Source organism: Schistocerca gregaria, chromosome 1 (assembly GCF_023897955.1).
Source record: "Schistocerca gregaria isolate iqSchGreg1 chromosome 1, iqSchGreg1.2, whole genome shotgun sequence".
NCBI classification, from domain to species: domain Eukaryota; kingdom Metazoa; phylum Arthropoda; class Insecta; order Orthoptera; family Acrididae; genus Schistocerca; species Schistocerca gregaria.
Genome location: NC_064920.1, coordinates 1,092,616,334 through 1,092,634,698, shown reverse-complemented (window position 1 = coordinate 1,092,634,698; position 18,365 = coordinate 1,092,616,334). Strand labels below are relative to the sequence as shown.

General features: G+C 43.3%; 1 protein-coding gene across 3 annotated transcripts in view; it reads right to left on the bottom strand.

Moving 5' to 3' along the window:
- The window catches only part of LOC126282112 (atrophin-1-like), an 829,584-nt gene that overhangs the window by 553,388 nt on the left and 257,831 nt on the right, over nucleotides 1-18,365 (bottom strand). For all 3 annotated transcript variants that reach the window (XM_049981594.1, XM_049981578.1, XM_049981586.1), the window contains exon 2: nucleotides 144-320. In XM_049981594.1, the coding sequence (XP_049837551.1) occupies nucleotides 144-194 (51 nt within the window). In that variant the 5' untranslated portion in view covers nucleotides 195-320. The remainder of the gene's footprint in view (nucleotides 1-143; nucleotides 321-18,365) is intronic.

Here is an 18,365-nt window from a genome sequence, read left to right as displayed (position 1 = left end):
TCTTGTAAGTATCTACGTTGCCGAGTGAAGGGACATCGAGCAGACGCCGTTGTGAGGCAGGTGAATTTTTAAATTGCAGCCTACACAGTGAAAGCCAACCTCGCCACGCCTCACAGTTAGTGTTCACTTTCGTTTCTACTCACCGCGCACATCATCAGGAAAAGACAGGACGTGGGCAGGACACCGACCGCCATGGTAAACGAGAGTCGGCTCTGCTTTACGCTTGGAGCGTGGCGGCGGGTGCTTCACACACTGCAGGCCCTCACGTCTCGGTCAAGCGGCACGACATCACAGGCAGCTAACGCGCCTCAGTAAACTCCCTGCAACACAACCAGTAATACAAACCATTACACAATGCTGGACACAACAAAAACTTTTTTACATGTCATAATAAATACACGTCATAATAAATCATTGAGAAAAATTTTCAGAAACTAACAATGAGAAACTCAAAGTGAATGCCCCCCTTCTACATCTACACTTAGCAAGTCACCGTACGCTGTGTCGCGGATGGTAATTTGTGTACCATAGATCATCGTAATGAAATAAACTAAATCAGGGTTCGCACGGAAATATTTAAGTTCTCCTCTCATCCCGAGAGATGTTAGAGAGTGAAACGGCGGAAAAAAATGTGTGCAAGGGGTTCGATGAACTCTATGCCAGGCACTTCAGTGTGAATTGCAGAGTAGTCAGGTAGACGTAGCTGTAGGTGTAGTATGAAGACCTTATTGGCCCGCTCTTGATTTCTTATACATATGTTCTCGATCTCAGTTACCACGATCGGACGAAAGCATTTCTACATACCGACAATGTGACGCTCCAAAAATGCGTCTCTCTCTTTAATCATTACCTTGTGTTATACAGGATCTATCAAATTAGTAGCGAAAACTGACATTATAAAAAACCGTAATCGTATCAGTAAAAAAGCGTCCGCAAACTAGCCGTTTAAGAGAGCTACGGATGTGTAGTTACGAGCTACCACTGATTAAATTTGCATATATTGTACTACTCAGCAGTAACGTGTATGAAACTTTAACTTTTCAATTTAGTCCCCATTTAAGGCGCTCACCAATGGCCTACGTGAACAAGCGATATGGTACTTCTTCAGCACGTTGCATGTTGTGAATTACAGTACATCTCTACATTTTAAAGGAGGTGTTAAACGTGTGTATTTGTATGCAATGCTTCACTCTACAGTGACTTACAATTTTTTTTCAAAAACGTACAGGTAGTCTGGTAAATAATTCTGTATAGTTCACTACTCCAGCTCTTAAGCCGACTCAAACGTGACTAATGTACACTACTCTTTGTAGTTGAGCCAAGACAGAAAAATCCAAAGGATTCAGGTCACGCGACCTCGGAAGTGTGAGTTGGATAACAAAAATTGTTACTGTACAAATATCAAAGCATGCTCTCGTTCATACAATCATTATTCGGTGGTGCATAGTTTGCTGCAGCTAGAATCTTATCAACCGACCACCTAACCCTTAAAACGGAATACCATGATTATGTCATTTTGACGAGATATCCCACATCACTTATCAATTATGGTTCGATATTTTTGGAGCATCTAATGCTCCGGCACTCAGAACCTACTTAATTATTCAAGATAAACAAATTGGTCTGTATTCCTGTACACCATTTTGCTACAGTCAGGACACTAATAATTTCCTGTGACCAATGTTGCATTATCGAGTCCACTGGAAGTCACTAGAGCCGCAATACTCGTCCACGGAGAATCAGCGAATGCCTTGATATCTATGACGGGCTTTCAGTAAGTAATGCAATACACTGAAACTTCCTGGCAGCTTAAAATTCTGTGCCTGACTGGGACATGGACTGGGCACCTCTGCCTTTCTCGGGGAAGTTTTAATCTTCCATGAAGTTTCATATGAGCGTACACTCCGCAGCAGAGTGAAAATTTCATGCGGGAAAGAACACTTATTAACACCCAATTTCTGTTGAAAATGTGCAGAATTTGTTGTGGGACATCGTGGAATATTCTCACTTCAGCTCCTGTAGGTTCATGGGTGACGGTGCTATGCGTAGCCTTCAAAATGGCGTCTGTAAGAGAGATGTATTTCAAGAAGAGAACTACCATTGAGTTTCATCAGGCGGAAAACCGGAGCCTCGCAGATATTCATAGACGCTTGCGGAATGCCTACGGAGACTTAGTAAACGGTCGTGCAGAACTGTGACTCTCACAATGCTGGAACGTGAGGACAGTCTCATTCGAGGTGATCCACAGATCACAATCAGACACCTCGCTCCTGAACTGGACTTCATTGTCGTTAGTACTGACACACTTGTCTACCAGTTAGGATGCTTTGAGGTGTCTACCCGCCGTGTTCCTTGCCGCCTAACAGAAAACCATAAAGAGGAACGAAGGACCATTGTGCGGAAATACTTACGTGCTACGAGGCTGATCGCCACAACTTTTTATCTAACATCGTTGCAGGTGATGAAACATGAGTTCGTAATTTAGAAGCGGAAACGAAACGGCAATCCGTAGAATGGCGGCACACCACCTCTCCTCCAAAGAAAAAGTTGAAAACCGCGCCCTCAGCCGGTAAAGTCGTGTCGACGGTCTTCTAGGAGTTTGAATCGCCTATTCTGTCTGATGCCCACTCTCATGGTGCAACGATCAACTCTGAAGTGTATTGTGCTACCCTCGCGAAATTGAAAAAAAACGATTTCAGAGTATTCATCGCCACAAAATGCAAACGAACTTCTGCTCCTCCATGACAATACAAGGCATCACGCGAGACTGCACACCTGAGAGGAGCTCACAAAACTTCATTGGACTTTTCGTCCTCATCCACCTTGCAGCACGGATCTCGCACTGTCCGACATCTATTTCGGCCAATGAAGCAGTGCGTGGATGATGAGGTGACCATGGCTGCAGCAACACGTTGGCTCCGTCGTCGACCAGTAGAGTACCATGCGGGCGTACAGGCCCTCCAAGTAAGGCTGCGTAGGGCCGTCCATTGAACGGAGATTATGTTCAAGTACCCAAAAGAGTGGGGAATAATATCATGTATTGGAATCATGAAAAAAAACCAACCTGCTTTGAGAATTAAATGTGTTGCTTTACTTATTGAATGTCTCTCGTAAAACAATTCTCATTTATTCCTCAGTCTCATTGTCCATTTTTAGTTACATGACAAATTTCGATCTCCATGAATAATCTTCAGAAGTGAGTATTTGCGTCAATAACCCTTCTTGTCAGAACCTCATACAATACTGTTTGAGCCGGACACTGTGGCCGAGCGGTCCCAGGCGCTTCAGTCTGGAACCGCGCTGCTGCTACGGTCCCAGGTTCGAATCCTGCCTCGGGCATGGATGTGTGTGTGATGTCCTTAGCTTAGTTAAGTTTAAGAAGTCCTAAGTCTAGGGGACTGACGACCTCAGACGTTAAGTCCCATAGTGCTCAGAGGCATGTGAACCAATAGTATTTGAGGTTCTGACTGAGATTCGACGGGTTGCTGACGCAAGTACTCAAATCTGTAAATGATCCGGTGGGAATCTTTCTGACATGAAATTCTCTTTTTCTTTCTCTGAACGTGAGATAACCACAGTATCATTATGAAAGGCGGCGGCCCCCTCAGTTGTACTCACAAATACTGTCTTCTATTAGCAGCGCTGTCATCGATCTTACATAGGCTCGTAACTAATTGCATCGTTGCATAGGTCACTCCTCGGTCTTGATCTTGTCACAACTTCTAGTGATGTTCCTCCATCTGCAGTGGTCTTCAGAACCTGCTGATCTGCAGCCCCTAACAAACTGTTTTCACTGCTACTGACTTTCACTTTCTTCTTCGTGACTCGCACTTTGATATTCATCTAGTCTGGGTATATTATTCACCATAGCACGAGGCAGCTGCTGTGTCCTTTCACTGCGGACTGCGACATCCAACGGGTGAATCCATCACCCAGACTAGCTGCGGTACGCCTGCCTAACCGTTCGCAGGGGCCACAACTATTTTGTTTTTCAGCGTTTCATATAATTACTGGGTGAATGCAAAAATCTGAAGTGTTGTTCAAAATAGTTCAAATGGCTCTAAGCATTATGGGACTTAACATCTGAGGTCATCAGTCCCCTAGAGAAAAAATGTTCAAATGTGTGTGAAATCTTACACACTACTTAACCTAAATTTTCTAAGGACAAACACACACACCCATGCCCGAGGGAGGACTCGAACTTCCACCGGGACCAGACGCACAGTCCATGACTGCAGCGCCTTAAACCGCTCGGCAAATCCCGCGCGGCGCAGTTCCCTAGATCTAGAACTACTTAAACCCAACTAACCTATGGACATCACAGACATCCATGCCCGAGGCAGGATTCGAACCTGCGACCGCAGCAGCAACGCGGTTCCTGACTGAAGCGCCTAGAACCGCTCGGTCACAGCGGCCGGCTCAAGTGTTGTAATAATCTGTTCGTTGCGAAGCGCAATCTTAGGACAAATGCTTAACGCAAAACATCAAGTATTAAAGTTAGAAACGGACTCATAGCCCTCACATTATCCAGACTATATTCTTTTTGTATTTGAGAATGAGAGAAAATGACGAATTCCAACAAACTTTCTAAACTGTTTCGCACATTTCGAAACTTCTTCTTGCTGATAACCCTCCGCCACCCCCACCCCATCACCCCACAAAATAATGACAGGAAAAAAATATATTGCAAACTACATTTTCGCTAAAACAATAAGGAATCTAAAAAATCTTGATGATCGCAATATCGACGTAGTATTTTATAGACTCCTGCTTAACAAAAGTTGTCCAGTGGCATATCTGGCCCGAAACACGAAACGAGGAGTAAAACAATCGCGTCTGTAAGACATGCAACACCTATTTTTCGGCGAATATTTACCTTTTTAAAATTCGTTATAGGTTTTGTGATTATAATGGTCACACACCTCTACCAAGACTTTCAGTCAAATTTATGATACATTTTCACAGTTCGTGAAGTAAAACAGTAGCAGCAACCATTGCGTTGTAATTTATAACTTCTTTGCTATGAACTCTATTCGCAACGCTTTGCAGTAGTGTGTGCAGATACCATTGAATGTAACCTGCCAAGTTATATCACTATACGACGCACGGTTCAGGAGATAAGACATAAACAGTGAAACGCTTGCAAAACTAACTTTTGTTAAAACAGAGCGCAAATTAACCAAACTACACCATACAGTGTTAACACTTGGCGAGTTCCACCAAACCTTAAACATAATTTCAAACATTTTCTAAACTTTTTAATTAATCTGTGGGTGATTATGTGGAAACTAATAAAAGCAACATATTTAGGGTATTACGTCTTCAGATATAAGGGTTTTACACTCTTATTTAACACCCTAACTCATTAGTAATGTATTCAGACATTTAGAGCTGTTTCATACTTGACAGTTCGATTCTATAAACAATCTGTGTTACCGATATGCACTATTTGGTCTTAAGTTTATTGCCTGTCTTAATTCAGTATGTAGATCAATTTCAGGCGAAGGATGTCCAGACTACAGTTGCACATCTGTGTCCTAAGCTTCTTAAACTCTATATATGTCAATGTCACGACTGACTGCTGCTGACTCACTCTTCATCGCTCAGCCCAAATCGCAAAGGATAGCAACCTGAAATTTGGAGAAGGTGTGGATCTTATACAGTAGGAGTCATTTAAGAAAGTGTTTTTCGAAATTCAGACTCTAAAGGTATGAAATAGGGAATGAAGGGTTTTTTTGAGACATGTCGCTATTAAGGCAATACTGAAGATAGACCTACGAAAATTGTTTTCGTTTCCCCAGTAAGAAATAAAGAAATACTTGTTTCAGCATTTTCGGGCATTAAATCCTATCTGGGTGAAACAGTGGGTGAAAGCTTTTTCTCTAAATATACTGTTATTAAATAACTACCAAAGTATTTTTAAGCTACATCTATGAACATTGGTATTTGGCTTCGCGGTTACAAACAAAAAAATACTTCAAAAAAAAATACTACACTCTGTAGCGGAGTGTGCGCTGATATGAAACTTCGTGGCAGATTAAAACTGTGTGCCGGACCGAAACTCGAACTCGGGACCTTTGCCTTTCACGGGCAAGTGCTCTAGACCGGGCGTGAGACGTGCTTCGGTAGCTCAGTAGGTAGAGCACTTGCCCGCGAAAGGCAAAGGTCCCGAGTTCGAGTCTCGGTCGGGCACACAGATTTAATCTGCCAGGAAGTTTCAAAAAAAATACTTATTTCAGTATTTTTGTAAATTGAACCCCTAAGGGGGTGAAATAGGAAATGAGATTTTTCATGAGAATATTTTATTAACAAAGCATTTTTAAAGCTAAATCTATGAAAATTTAAATTTGGCTTCTCAGCTAGAAATGAAAAAATAAGTGTTTCACTCTTTTTGGAACTTGAACCCCTATAGGGGACAAACGAGGGATGAGAGTTTATATGGAAATGATTCACTGTGGAATCACTTTTGAAGCTACATCTAGGAAAATTTGTATTTGGCTTCTATGTAAGAAATAAGACATACGCCTGTCTTTGTTTTTCGAAATACAACCCCTAATGGGGTGAAATAGGCAGTGAAACTGATTTACTGATAGGATAGGATAGGATAGGATAGGATAGGGACTTGAAGTTTGGATTGCGTGTGGATCTTGTACTGTAGGCATCCATTACGAAGGGATATTCGACATTCCACTCCAAAGGAGGTGAAATAGGGGACGAAAGACTTTTTGAAAGTTTCTCGCTATTACGGAAATTTTGATGCTAGAACTACGAGAACTGGTATTTGGTTTCTCAGTCAGAAAATTAAAATATGTGTTACAGTAATTTTGCAAATTCAACCACTAAAGGGGTACAACAGCGTGTGAAAATTATTTGAAAATAAATTAATTACTGAACAACTACTAAAGGATTTTTAAGGCTACATCTATGTAAATTGGTATTTGGCTTCTTGGTTAGAAATAAAAAAGTACGTGTTTCAGTGTTTCTGGAAATTCAGCCCCTAAGGAAATGAAATAGGGGATGAATTTTGTTTAAATTTTAAAGCTAAACTTATAAAAATTGGTACTTCACTTCTTCGTTAGACATAAAGATATATTTTCTAGGGGATAAAAGTTGCAATGGAAATATCTCCACAAGAACGGAAAAGGTGTGATTAACAAAAACTTTGGACTCCAGCTCCTAGAATCGCTTTTTGGTCAGAGGTACAGTCGGAAAAGTCCATGCTTGTATGGTATTATTTAGCTTTAAAAGCTTAGAAGGTGTTGCAATTTGAAAACAACATAAAAATTGGATAAAACAAAAACAAAACAAAAAATTCTCCAGGCCACATAGTCTACGTGAGTGAAACAGAGGGCGCTACGCAAGTTGTAAATAAATGTGCAGGACACACGACTTGGGTGACGTTCTGTTTAAAAGCGTATTATGCTACGGTAATTATACAACGGGCGTTGAACTGAGGTGACACGCAACTCTTCAAATACCTACAGTTGGCGTTGGCGGGACTTTGGTTATTCTGCGGCTACCGAAGGTGTATGGTGGCGAATTACACACACACACACACACACACACACACACACACAAACAAACAAACACGCACTCACAAACTCTCTCCCGCTTTCTGGGTAACACGCCGCAGAATAGGGGCAAATGGTCAACAATGCCATTACGTGGAAGACTCGTCCTGTTTGTGCGCAAATCACATCTTCGTTTCTTCTGAGGAAATCTGTAAACTTTGTTTCGGTTTCTAGCGTTGGCAGGACGAGCAGCAATTCCCGTTGGATTTCCTCCACGTCGTCGTAAACCTTCCTACCCTCCCCCTCCCCCCCCCCCTCTCTTTTCACTCCCCCGGTCCCCCTGATCACATCCCACCGTACTATGGGCTCCGACGTTTTCCTACCACGTGCTGAGCACTCGGCCAGTCTGTTGGACAAAGTCAGGCAGACGGAACAGAAAATAAGCTCCGAGTTCTTACATAGGTGCCGTTTCTACCGAGCCGTTTTATTGCAGCCCACAAAATAAGGTTCGTGTAAATAATGTAACGAGACAGATATGGTAGTGTTCGTTCCGGCAACGATTCGTGACGCCGGACTTGGAGTGGAGACAGATGAACACGTGACAATCCATCAGTACGCGTTGAACCGCGCTCATTTCAGGCTGGTTGTCTGCAGCGCTTTTTCCCATTGAAGGAGGTTTTGCTTAAGACGAATTTCGAACGGCGATAGCGATCATATTTTGTTTGAGACTTGGACACAATCCAACGAAAACGTTTTCAGGTCTTTGCTGGCCCTACATAGACAGTATTTTGTCAAGGGCCCAGGTGTTTCGATGATTTAAGGCATTAGCAGAAGGAAGACAGCGAACTGCAAAAAATTGTTCAAATGGCTCTGAGCAGTATGGGACTTAACATCTGAGGTCATCAGGCCCTAGAACTTAGAACTACTTACACCTAACTGACCTAAGGACATCACACACATCCATGCCCGAGGCAGGATTCGAACTTGCGACCGTAGCAGTCGCGCGGTTCCAGGTTGAAGCGAACTGCAGATGAACCTCGAACCGTTATTCCTCCGGTTACAAACACCCGTGAGAATGTCGACAGTGTCCTCGATCTTGAGCCGGTAGATCATACGTTGACAGTCAGAATGATTTAGGCAAAGGTGAATTTGAGTCACGCCATCGCTCGTCAGATACTGACTAATGAATTGGAGTTGAGGAAAATCTGCTCAAAACCGTTTCCAAGAGAGCTCACGCTGGACCAGCAGGACATGAAGACGGACAGTTGTGTTGACTTTATCGACTCTATTAAAAATGATCCAAAATTTTCTGGAACGGCAATGAAACTTGGGTGTTTTGAGTACGACGCAGAAGCCAAGCACCAGAGCATGAAATGGCACACTCAAAGTATCCAACGCCCAAAAAAGCAAGAATGACCAACTCAAAGATCAAATCATGCTGACACAATTTTTGGATAGTCAGGGAATCGTTCATAGATTTGTGCCTGAGGGCTAAAGGGTTAATTGACACTTTTACCTAGAGTGTCTTGAAAGACTACGCAAAAGGATTATGCATGTGAGACTAAACATCAAAATCGATTGGGTGTTGCGTCACGACAATGCGCTTTATCACATAGTAACAGTTTTTTGATCATTTCTTGCGTCCTCAGGGTCCTTATTCGCCCGAATGGAGTCTTTGTGATCTTTTTTCTCTTTGCGAGATTGACATCGCTTTTGAGCCACGGACAACACTTAAATGGCTGTAACCTATCAGTTCAATATTAATCGAGCATCCCGGTCCCAGAACTTGTATGAGGAGTGGAAGAACCATCTCCAGTTCTGAGTCGCTTCTCAAGGCAAGTACTTTCAAGGGGACAATGCTCAGTTGTAAAGTTACTGGAATAAAACGGTTGAAAATATCAGTGTCAATACTTTATTTACACACCTCATATAACCAGTTAACCAAAGAACACCTTATCAAATCGTACCACTTTAATACATCGCTTTCACAGTATGGTAGGAGTACTGTAGGACGCAGTTGATCGCACTGGTCCCACTGATGAAGTACGCGAAAGAGAAGTACTAGTTCCAGTTTCTACAGCTGACATTAACGGCCGCGACTCTAGCGTACCACGTGGCAAAGCCAACCCCAGAGATCCATCTTGGCCACTAGGACGAGGCACAGCAACGTTCCCAACGAAAGCATCAAACGTTCTTAGTTTTCACGGAGATCACGGGGGCGTAATAAGGAGGTTGTCATGACGTCACAAACTTGAATTCGACACCCAGCATGTCAGTTGCCTCTAGCATTAGCTTCGGGTGGAACGTTTTCATCCAAAATGCCAGCTTGCGTCATTTATAGATGCACTAATCATTCTGATTATATACTGAGTTATGCTGCAGCGATCGGCAAACATACAGATGGCAGTATTATAGCATACAAAAGTTATACAAAGTCATTGCATTGGCGGAGCTGTCATTTGTAATCAGCTGATTCATGTGATAAGGTTTTCGACGTGATTATGGCCACACGGTGGGAATTAAGAGAGTTTGAACTCGGAATGGTAGTTGGTGCTAGACGCTTTGGACATTCCATTTCGGAAATCGTTAGGGAATTCAATATTCGTAGATCCACAGTGTCACAAGTATGCCAAGAATACGAAATTTCAGTCAGTACCTCTCACCATGGACAACGTAGTGGCTGATGGCCTTCACTTAATGACTGAGAACAGCAGCGTTTTCGTAGAGCTGGCAGAGATAACTGACAAGCAACGCTGAGTGAAATATCCACAAAAGTCAATGTAACACGTACGACGAACGTATCCTTTAGGACAATGTCGAGAAATTGGGCGTTGATGCGTTATGGCAGCAGATGACCGAAGCCGACCGGTGTGGCAGAGCGGTTCTAGGCGCTTAAGTCTGGAACCGCGCGACCACTACGGTCTCAGGTTCGAATCCTGCCTCGGGCATGGATGTGAGTGATGTCCTTAGGTTAGTTAGGTTTAAGTAGTTCTAAGTTCTAGGGGACTGATGAACTCAGATGTTAAGTCCCACAGCGCTCAGAACCATTTGATTTAGGGGTGACCGAAGCGAGTGCCTTTGCTAACAGCACGACGTCGCCTGCAGTGCCTCTTCCAGGCTCGTGACCATATTGGGTCGGGCCCCAAATGGAAAACCGATTTCTTGCCAGATGAGTCCCGACTCCAGTTGGTAAGAGTTCATGGCACATTTCCAGCGTGGCACAGGCTCCACAGGCTCCTAAGTTGTAAACAAGGCATTGTGTAAGCCGGTGGTAGCTCCATAATATTGTAGGCTGTGTTTACGTGCATTGGACTGGGTTCTCTGGTCTGATACAAGCGAACATCAACTGGAAATTGTTATGTTCGGCGACTTGGAGACCATTTGTAGCCAGTCATAGACTTCATGTTCTCAAACGACGATGTCATGTCACCAGGACACCACATTGTTTGCGACTGGCTTAAAAACATTCTAGACAATGCGAGCGAATGAGTTGTCCATCCAGACCGCCCAATATTAATCCCATCGAACATTTATGGGACGTATTCGGGAGGTCATTTGGTGCATAAAAACGTGCACACTTTCGCAATTATGGACGGCTGTAGAGGCAGCATTACTCAGAATTTCTGCACTTGACTTCCACCTATTTGTTGAGTCCGTACGACGTCAAGTTGTCGCTACGCAAAAGCGGACTTTTGTCACATCAGCGTATTACACTTTCATGGCGGAGACTGATCGTGGGAACTGTCGTTAGGGTGCAGCAGCGAAGCCTTCCTCTTACCGTCATTTATTTCACTGACAACAAGATAGAGAAAAAATTTGATAGCACAGAGAGAGGACGCGATGAAACGTCCAAGGAAAATTAAGGAACCTTATCTGTACAAATTACGGAAAAAGAGACACGATGGCTGGCGTACATCACAACGGTAGTGGAACGCCGAAATTTAAATGTTGTAAATGATCGTGTAATCATGTAGTGACGTAATCCCGTTACGTTTCACTGAAATAAATTAATGGTCTTAATATTGAGTGCTTAATTCCACGAAAGGGATCCTGAGCTAAAGGAATGATACTACATTTACAGTGACATTCAAAAGCAGTAAATCTGTACTCTTGTAAACGTCGTGTACGATTACTCAAACATACAACAACGAGGATCAAAAAATTAAGTAAGTCTCCTTCTCTGCCATTCAATACACACTGACGGAAAAACACCAATAGATAATTAATGTAAGTGAAATTTCAGGAATACACTTGTCTATGTAACATATTTAAGTGATTAACATTTCAAGATGAACAGGTTAATCTACATACGAGGTAAGCCATAACAAATGTGAAATGCTGGTACATTAACAACCGGTGTAGCCACCAGAATGTTGAATGCAAACATGCATGCATTGTGTTGTACATGTGGTGGATGTCAGTTTTAGGGATGGAGTTCCAAGCCTGTTGCAATTGGACGGTCAATAAAGGGACGGTTAAAGCTGTATGTGGATGACGCTGTAGTTGTCGTCCGCTGATGTTCCACGTGTGCTCCCCTGGAGACAGATCTGTTGATCGAGCAGGCTAAGGCACCACATCGACAGTCTGTAGAGCATATTAGGTTATAGCAGCGGTATATGGGCGAGTGTAGTCCTGTTACCCCCTGGAATGCATTTCATGAATGGCAACGTAATAGGTCGAACCACAAAGCTGACGTACAAATTTGCAGTCATTGTGCGTGGGATATCTACGAGAGGGCTCCTGCTGTCATACGAAACCGCACCCAAGAGCACAAATCCAGGTGTAGGTCCAGTGAATGAGCACACAAACAGGTTGAATTCAGGCCCTATGCCCCTCTAATCAACAAAAGACCATCAATGGCACCGTTGCAGGACCGGCGTTCATTAGGAAACACAACAGACCCCCAACCGGCCCTCCAATAAGTTCTCACATCTGTAGCCGCAAATGGCAGTGGTTTTGGGTCAGTGGAACGCTCTCTATAGGGCATCTGCTGCTGAGGTGTCCTTGAAGTAACCAATTTGTAACAGTTCGTTGTGTCACTGTGCTGTTCAGATGCCTGCTGCAGATGCAGTATATGCGTCAGAGCCATACGCCGAAAACAGTGGTCTTCGTTGTCTGCCACTTGGCCGTCCAGGGTCTGATCTTCCTGCTACCGAGTGACCTCCACTGTCATCAATCATGTACAGTGGCTATATTCCTGTCTGCTGTATCGCAGAAGCAATATTCAGGTTATCGTAGCCTATTACACGACTCCCTCAAACTCAGCGAGGTGTTCGTAATGAAGACATTGTAAGCTTAAAGAGACGTCCAATCACAAGGGTAACTACACGCTCACGACTGCTACAGCGTGTATTTAAAGAAAACCTGATTTGCAAACACAGTGGGACTACTAGCGCCATTCTTATGTGACTAGCGCAAAGCTTGAATAGATGTCATCCTTCAGATGTCGAATTCCTCGACCCAACTTTCGTTTATGTCGCGTAACTCCTTCTTGGTGCTGCGTTTTTTCCGTCAGTGTTGTTGCCACAAATACATACAATGAAGCTCCGAAAAAACTGATACACGCATGCGTATTCAGATACAGAGATATATAAACAGACAGAATACGGCGCTGTGGTCGGCAACGCCTACATAAGAAAACAAGTGTCTGGCGCAGTTGTTAGATGGGTTACTGCTGCTACAGTGGCAGGATATCAAAATTTAAGTGAGTGTGAACGCGGTGTTACAGTCGGCGCAAGAGCGATGGCACACATCTCCAAGCTAGCGATGAAGGTGTACCGTGAATATCAGGAATCCGGTAAAACATCATATTTCCGACATCGCTCCGGCCGGAAAAAGATCCTGCAAGAATGGAACCAACGACGACTGAAGAGAATCGTTCAACGTGAAGTGCAAACCATCCGCAGATCGATGCACATTTCAGTGCTGAGCCAACAAGAGTCAAAGTGCGAACCATTCAGCGAAACACCATCGATATCGACTTTCGGGTCTAAGGCTTCGGGTCTAAGTCTTCCATTCAGTCCACTGTCCAGTCTGGTGCGACAGTTGATGATAGGAAAACGAAAGCCGAAGTTTTAAATTTCACGTTCAAGAAATCCTAAACACAGGATAATACAAATAAACCGTCATTTGACCATCAGACAGACTGTCGTATGGAAGACACAGAAGTAAGCATACCTGGCGTACAGAGAAACAACCTAGAGATCTGCAAGCAAATGAATCATCCAGGTCCCGATGGAATCCCAGTTTGGGTTTACAAAGTGTACTCTACGGCATATGCCCCTTCGTAGCTTGCATCTAACGTGAAACTCTCGCCAACCACAAAGCTCCAAGTGATTGAAAAAAAGCGCAGATGACTCTTGTATATAAGGAGGGTAAATGAAGAGACCCACAAAATTACAGATCAATCTCTCTTAAATTCGGTTTGCAGCATCTTACCCTGTTCTCACACGATAAACTGCGAACTATGGGTAAAGCGCAACAGGCCGATTCCATATTTCTAGATTTCCGGAAAGCATTTGACACGGTGCCCCATTTCATGCTGTTAACGAAGTTACGAGCATATGGAGTAAGTTCACAAATATATGAGTGGCTCGAAGACTTCTAAAGTATAGAACCCAGTATGTTATCCCCGACGGCAAGTGTTCATCAGAGACCAGGGTATCGTCAGGAGCGCCCCAGGGAAGTGTGATAGGACCGCTGTTGTACTCTATATACAAAAATAATTTGGTGGATACGGTGATGTTGCTGTGGTATATGGTAAAATACCGAAGCTGTGTGTCTACAGGGAGATACAAAACAACTTAGACAAAATTTGTGGTTCGTGTGATGAATGGCAGCTAGCCCTAAATGTGGAAAAAATGAAAGTTAATGTGGATGAGTTGGAAGAAAAAACCAGTAATATTCAGACACAGTATTAGTAGTGTCCTGCTTGACACAGTGAAGTCGTTTAAATGTCTGGACGTAGAGTTGCAAAACGATATGAAATGTAACGAACATGGGAGAACTGTGGTAGGAAAAATTAGTTCACATGTAAAGGAGGCCGCATATAAGACGCTAGTGCGACCTATTCTTGAGTACTGCTCGAATGTTTGGGATCCGTACCAGGTCGTATTGAAGGAAGACATGGAAGGAGTTCAGAGGCGGGCTGCTAGATTTGTTACCGCTACGTTCGACCAACACATGATCGTTACGGAGATGCTTCGGGATCTCAAATGGGCATCTCTGGAGGGAAAACGACGTTCTTTTCGAGGAACGCTATTGAGAAAACTTAGAGAACCTGGATTTGAAGCTGAATGCCGAACTATTCTACTGCCGTCAACACATATTACGCATAAGAACCGCGAAGATAAGATATGAGAAATTAGAGTTCCTACGGAGGCATATACACGGTCGTTTTTCCCTCGATCTATTTGCGAGTAGAAAGGAAAAGGAAATGACATGGTACCCTCCACCACGGACAGTGCGGTGGCTTGGGGGGTATCTATGTAGACCCGTAGATGTAGATGGAGACGCAGCAACAGGTGAAAGCAATTCCCTACTGCAGTATAGTATTCGAATCTCAGACTGTACCATTTTACATAATATTCCAGAAACTTGTGAACCAATACATAAATCACCTAACGAGGGATTCACGAAGGTTAAGTTAGGTTATTAAGAGCACAAAGAAATACATATATTTGACTTATGTACACATTGAACGCACTTGGATTTTCATAACTTCATCTTCTTCCACATTGTTTCTTTTTATATGTTAGCACATCATCATCCAGAGTGTATCAACTTTAAATGCCTATTGCTGCAGCGATATCTTTGTAAGAGTTCAACTGCTTATTACGGTTTTGATGTCACGTGCTTTGTGTTATGAAGAATTTCGAATTTTTCACTCTTTGTAATGATCACTGTGGTGGCAGGCACGCACCTAATATGCATTGCCTTTCTATAGCTTACAAGCACTAAAACAAGAGAAGCTACATTCAATCTGTGGCCCTCAGTCTAACTTTTGTCAGAGATCTTTGATAAAAGCTTCCCTACTACACTATCAAAGATTAGAGCAAACGGCTTTGATAAGTGTTTATCGCTGGTCACGAACACCGCATTGCTGACGTCAATCAGACGCTTGCTGAGACCTGTATTTATCGTTAGTCACGGGTTAGAGCGCACGCCATAAAATGGCGGTTGGCAAAGATTCTCATTTCAGGAAAATATTTATTTACTGCGTGAGAAATCAGAAACAGCGGTATGTACTAGTTAATGCAAAAAAATTTCGGTGGATGCACGACTGTTATTTTACTAAATAGTAGAAAAACTGTAGGGTGTGATGTTGAGCAAACACTACCTTTGTACTGTTTGAATGACAATGTTGTCGCAGGTTCATAAATTACAATATTACGATGATTTATTTGAAGAGAAAACAGGTACTACATTACATTTTAGGTAAGCTGTACTCCGTTACCGGTAATGACAAAATTCCTGTACTAGCACATCCGTCGTCGTGAGGTTGATGTCGTAGGATTACAGTTCTAAAGTCTGCACAATTTGAAATATGCTACACTGTCGTATTTACAAAGAATATTTGTCTGCAGAATGTCACCCGTGAAACAGTTGGATGATTGATACGACGCAGTTCAAGGCTTATATACAACGAAGCATAGCCATCGAAATGTGCAAACCTGATGGCGTGTACACACGGTGTTTCACCAGAGACCCATCAATCTGCGTGCTTTACATTCGCGAAAACCGTCCTAGTTCATCCGTGTATAAGAGCGGAGCGCACAGTTCACAGTGTACTCAGTACTAATAACGGTCTTTCCGTAAATTCACACGATGAAATGCACATAGTGACTTAGATGTTTTACCTTTGCCTTTACACGCGGAAAACCAAACCGCCAGTACTGTTGTTACGTCAATAACCATACTGCTACACTACGAAGATGACGTGCTATAGACGCGAAATTTAACCGACAGGAAGAAGATGCTGTGATATGCAAATGATTATCTTTTCAGAGCATTCACACGAGGCTGGCGCCGGTTATGACTCCTACAATGGGCTGACTTGAGGAAAGCTTCCAACCGATTTCTCATACACAAACAGCAGTTGACCGGCGTTGCCTAGTGAAACGTCGTTGTGATGCCTCGTGTAAGGAGGAGAAATGCGTACCATCACGTTTCCGACTTTGATAAATGTCGGATTGCAGCCCATCGCGATTGCGGTTTATCGTATCGCGACATTGCTGCTCGCGTTAGTCGAGATCCAATGACTGTTAGCAGAATATGGAATCGGTGGGTTCAGGAGGGTAATACGGAACGCCGTGCTGTATCTCAAAGGCTTTGTATCACTAGCAGTCGAGATGACAGGCATCTTATCCGCCTGGTTGTAACGGATCGTGCAGCCACGTCTCGATCCCTGAGTCAACAGATGGCAAAGACAACAAACATCTGCACGAACAGTTCGACGACGTTTGCAGGAGCATCGACTATCAGCTCGGAGACCATAGTTGCGGTTACCCTTGACGCTGCATCACAGACAGGAGCGCCAGCGATGGTGTACTCAACGACGAACCTGGGTGCCCGAATGGCAAATCGTCATTTTTACGGATGAATCCAGGTTCTGTTTACAGCATCATGATGGTCGAATCCGTGTTTGACGACATCGCGGTGAACGCACATTGGAAGCGTATATTCGTCATCGTTATACTTGTGTACCATCCGACGTGATGGTATGGGGTGCCATTGGTTAAACGCCTTGGTCACCTCTTGTTCGAATCGACGGCACTTTGAACAGTGGACGTTACATTTCAGATGTGTTACGACCAGTGGCTTCAGCAAGATAATGCACGACCACTTGTCGCAGGTCCTGTACGGGCCTTTCTGGATACAGAAAATGTTCGACTGCTGCCCTGTCCAGTACATTCTCCAGATCTCTCACTAATTGAAGACGTCTGGTCAATGGTGCCCGAGCAACTGGCTCGTCACAATACGCCATTCACTACTCTTGATGAACTGTGGTATCGTGTTGAAGCTGCATGGGCAGCTGTACCTGTACGCGCAATCCAACCTCTGGTTGACTTAATGCCCAGGCGTGTCAGGCCGTTATTACGGCCAGAGGTGGTAGTTCTGCGTACTCAGGATCTATGCACCCAATCTGCTTGAAGACGTAATCACATGTCAGTTCTAGTATAATATATTTGTCCAATGAATACGCGTTTATCATCTGCATTTTTTCTTGGTGTAGCAATTTTAATGGCCAGTAGTGTAAAATATTGAGAAATATTAAGCAAAAGGTAAACAATAATTAATAAAATGGTTTTATTCGAAAGTCTGAGACTGATGCAGGCGTCCCAGATAATTATAATAAATAATGTTTATTCAAGCAAGAAATCGCGTTCAAACGGAAAGTAGTCTTGCAATTAAAAATTATAGTACAGACGAAAATGAAATAAAGTTGCGTTAAGTGCATTACAGGAACGGTAACAGAATCCGCAAGCAAAATAATCATCCAAGATGTGCGAAAAACGTTGTCCATTTCGTGATCACAGTAACGAAATATTGGCACCTCACAACAATTCAGATTTCAGCATCACGTTCTACACACCAACACATGAGAGATAAAGAGTAGAAATTCATTCTCCGTAATGCAACTAGAGAAAGTTAAAACTCGATACTGGAGCATACCTTCAAAAATTAAACAACTCTAGCGGCCGTTCATCACCCAAAATCAATCACCTACACAACCAAATATCTTATATTACATAAGGCTGGACTGCCTTCTATACACAGTTCTCCAAATAAGGGGCTCCCCCAGTTCTTTGAGTGAACCCCGCAAAAAGTTCCTATCTGCACTTGACTCCAATA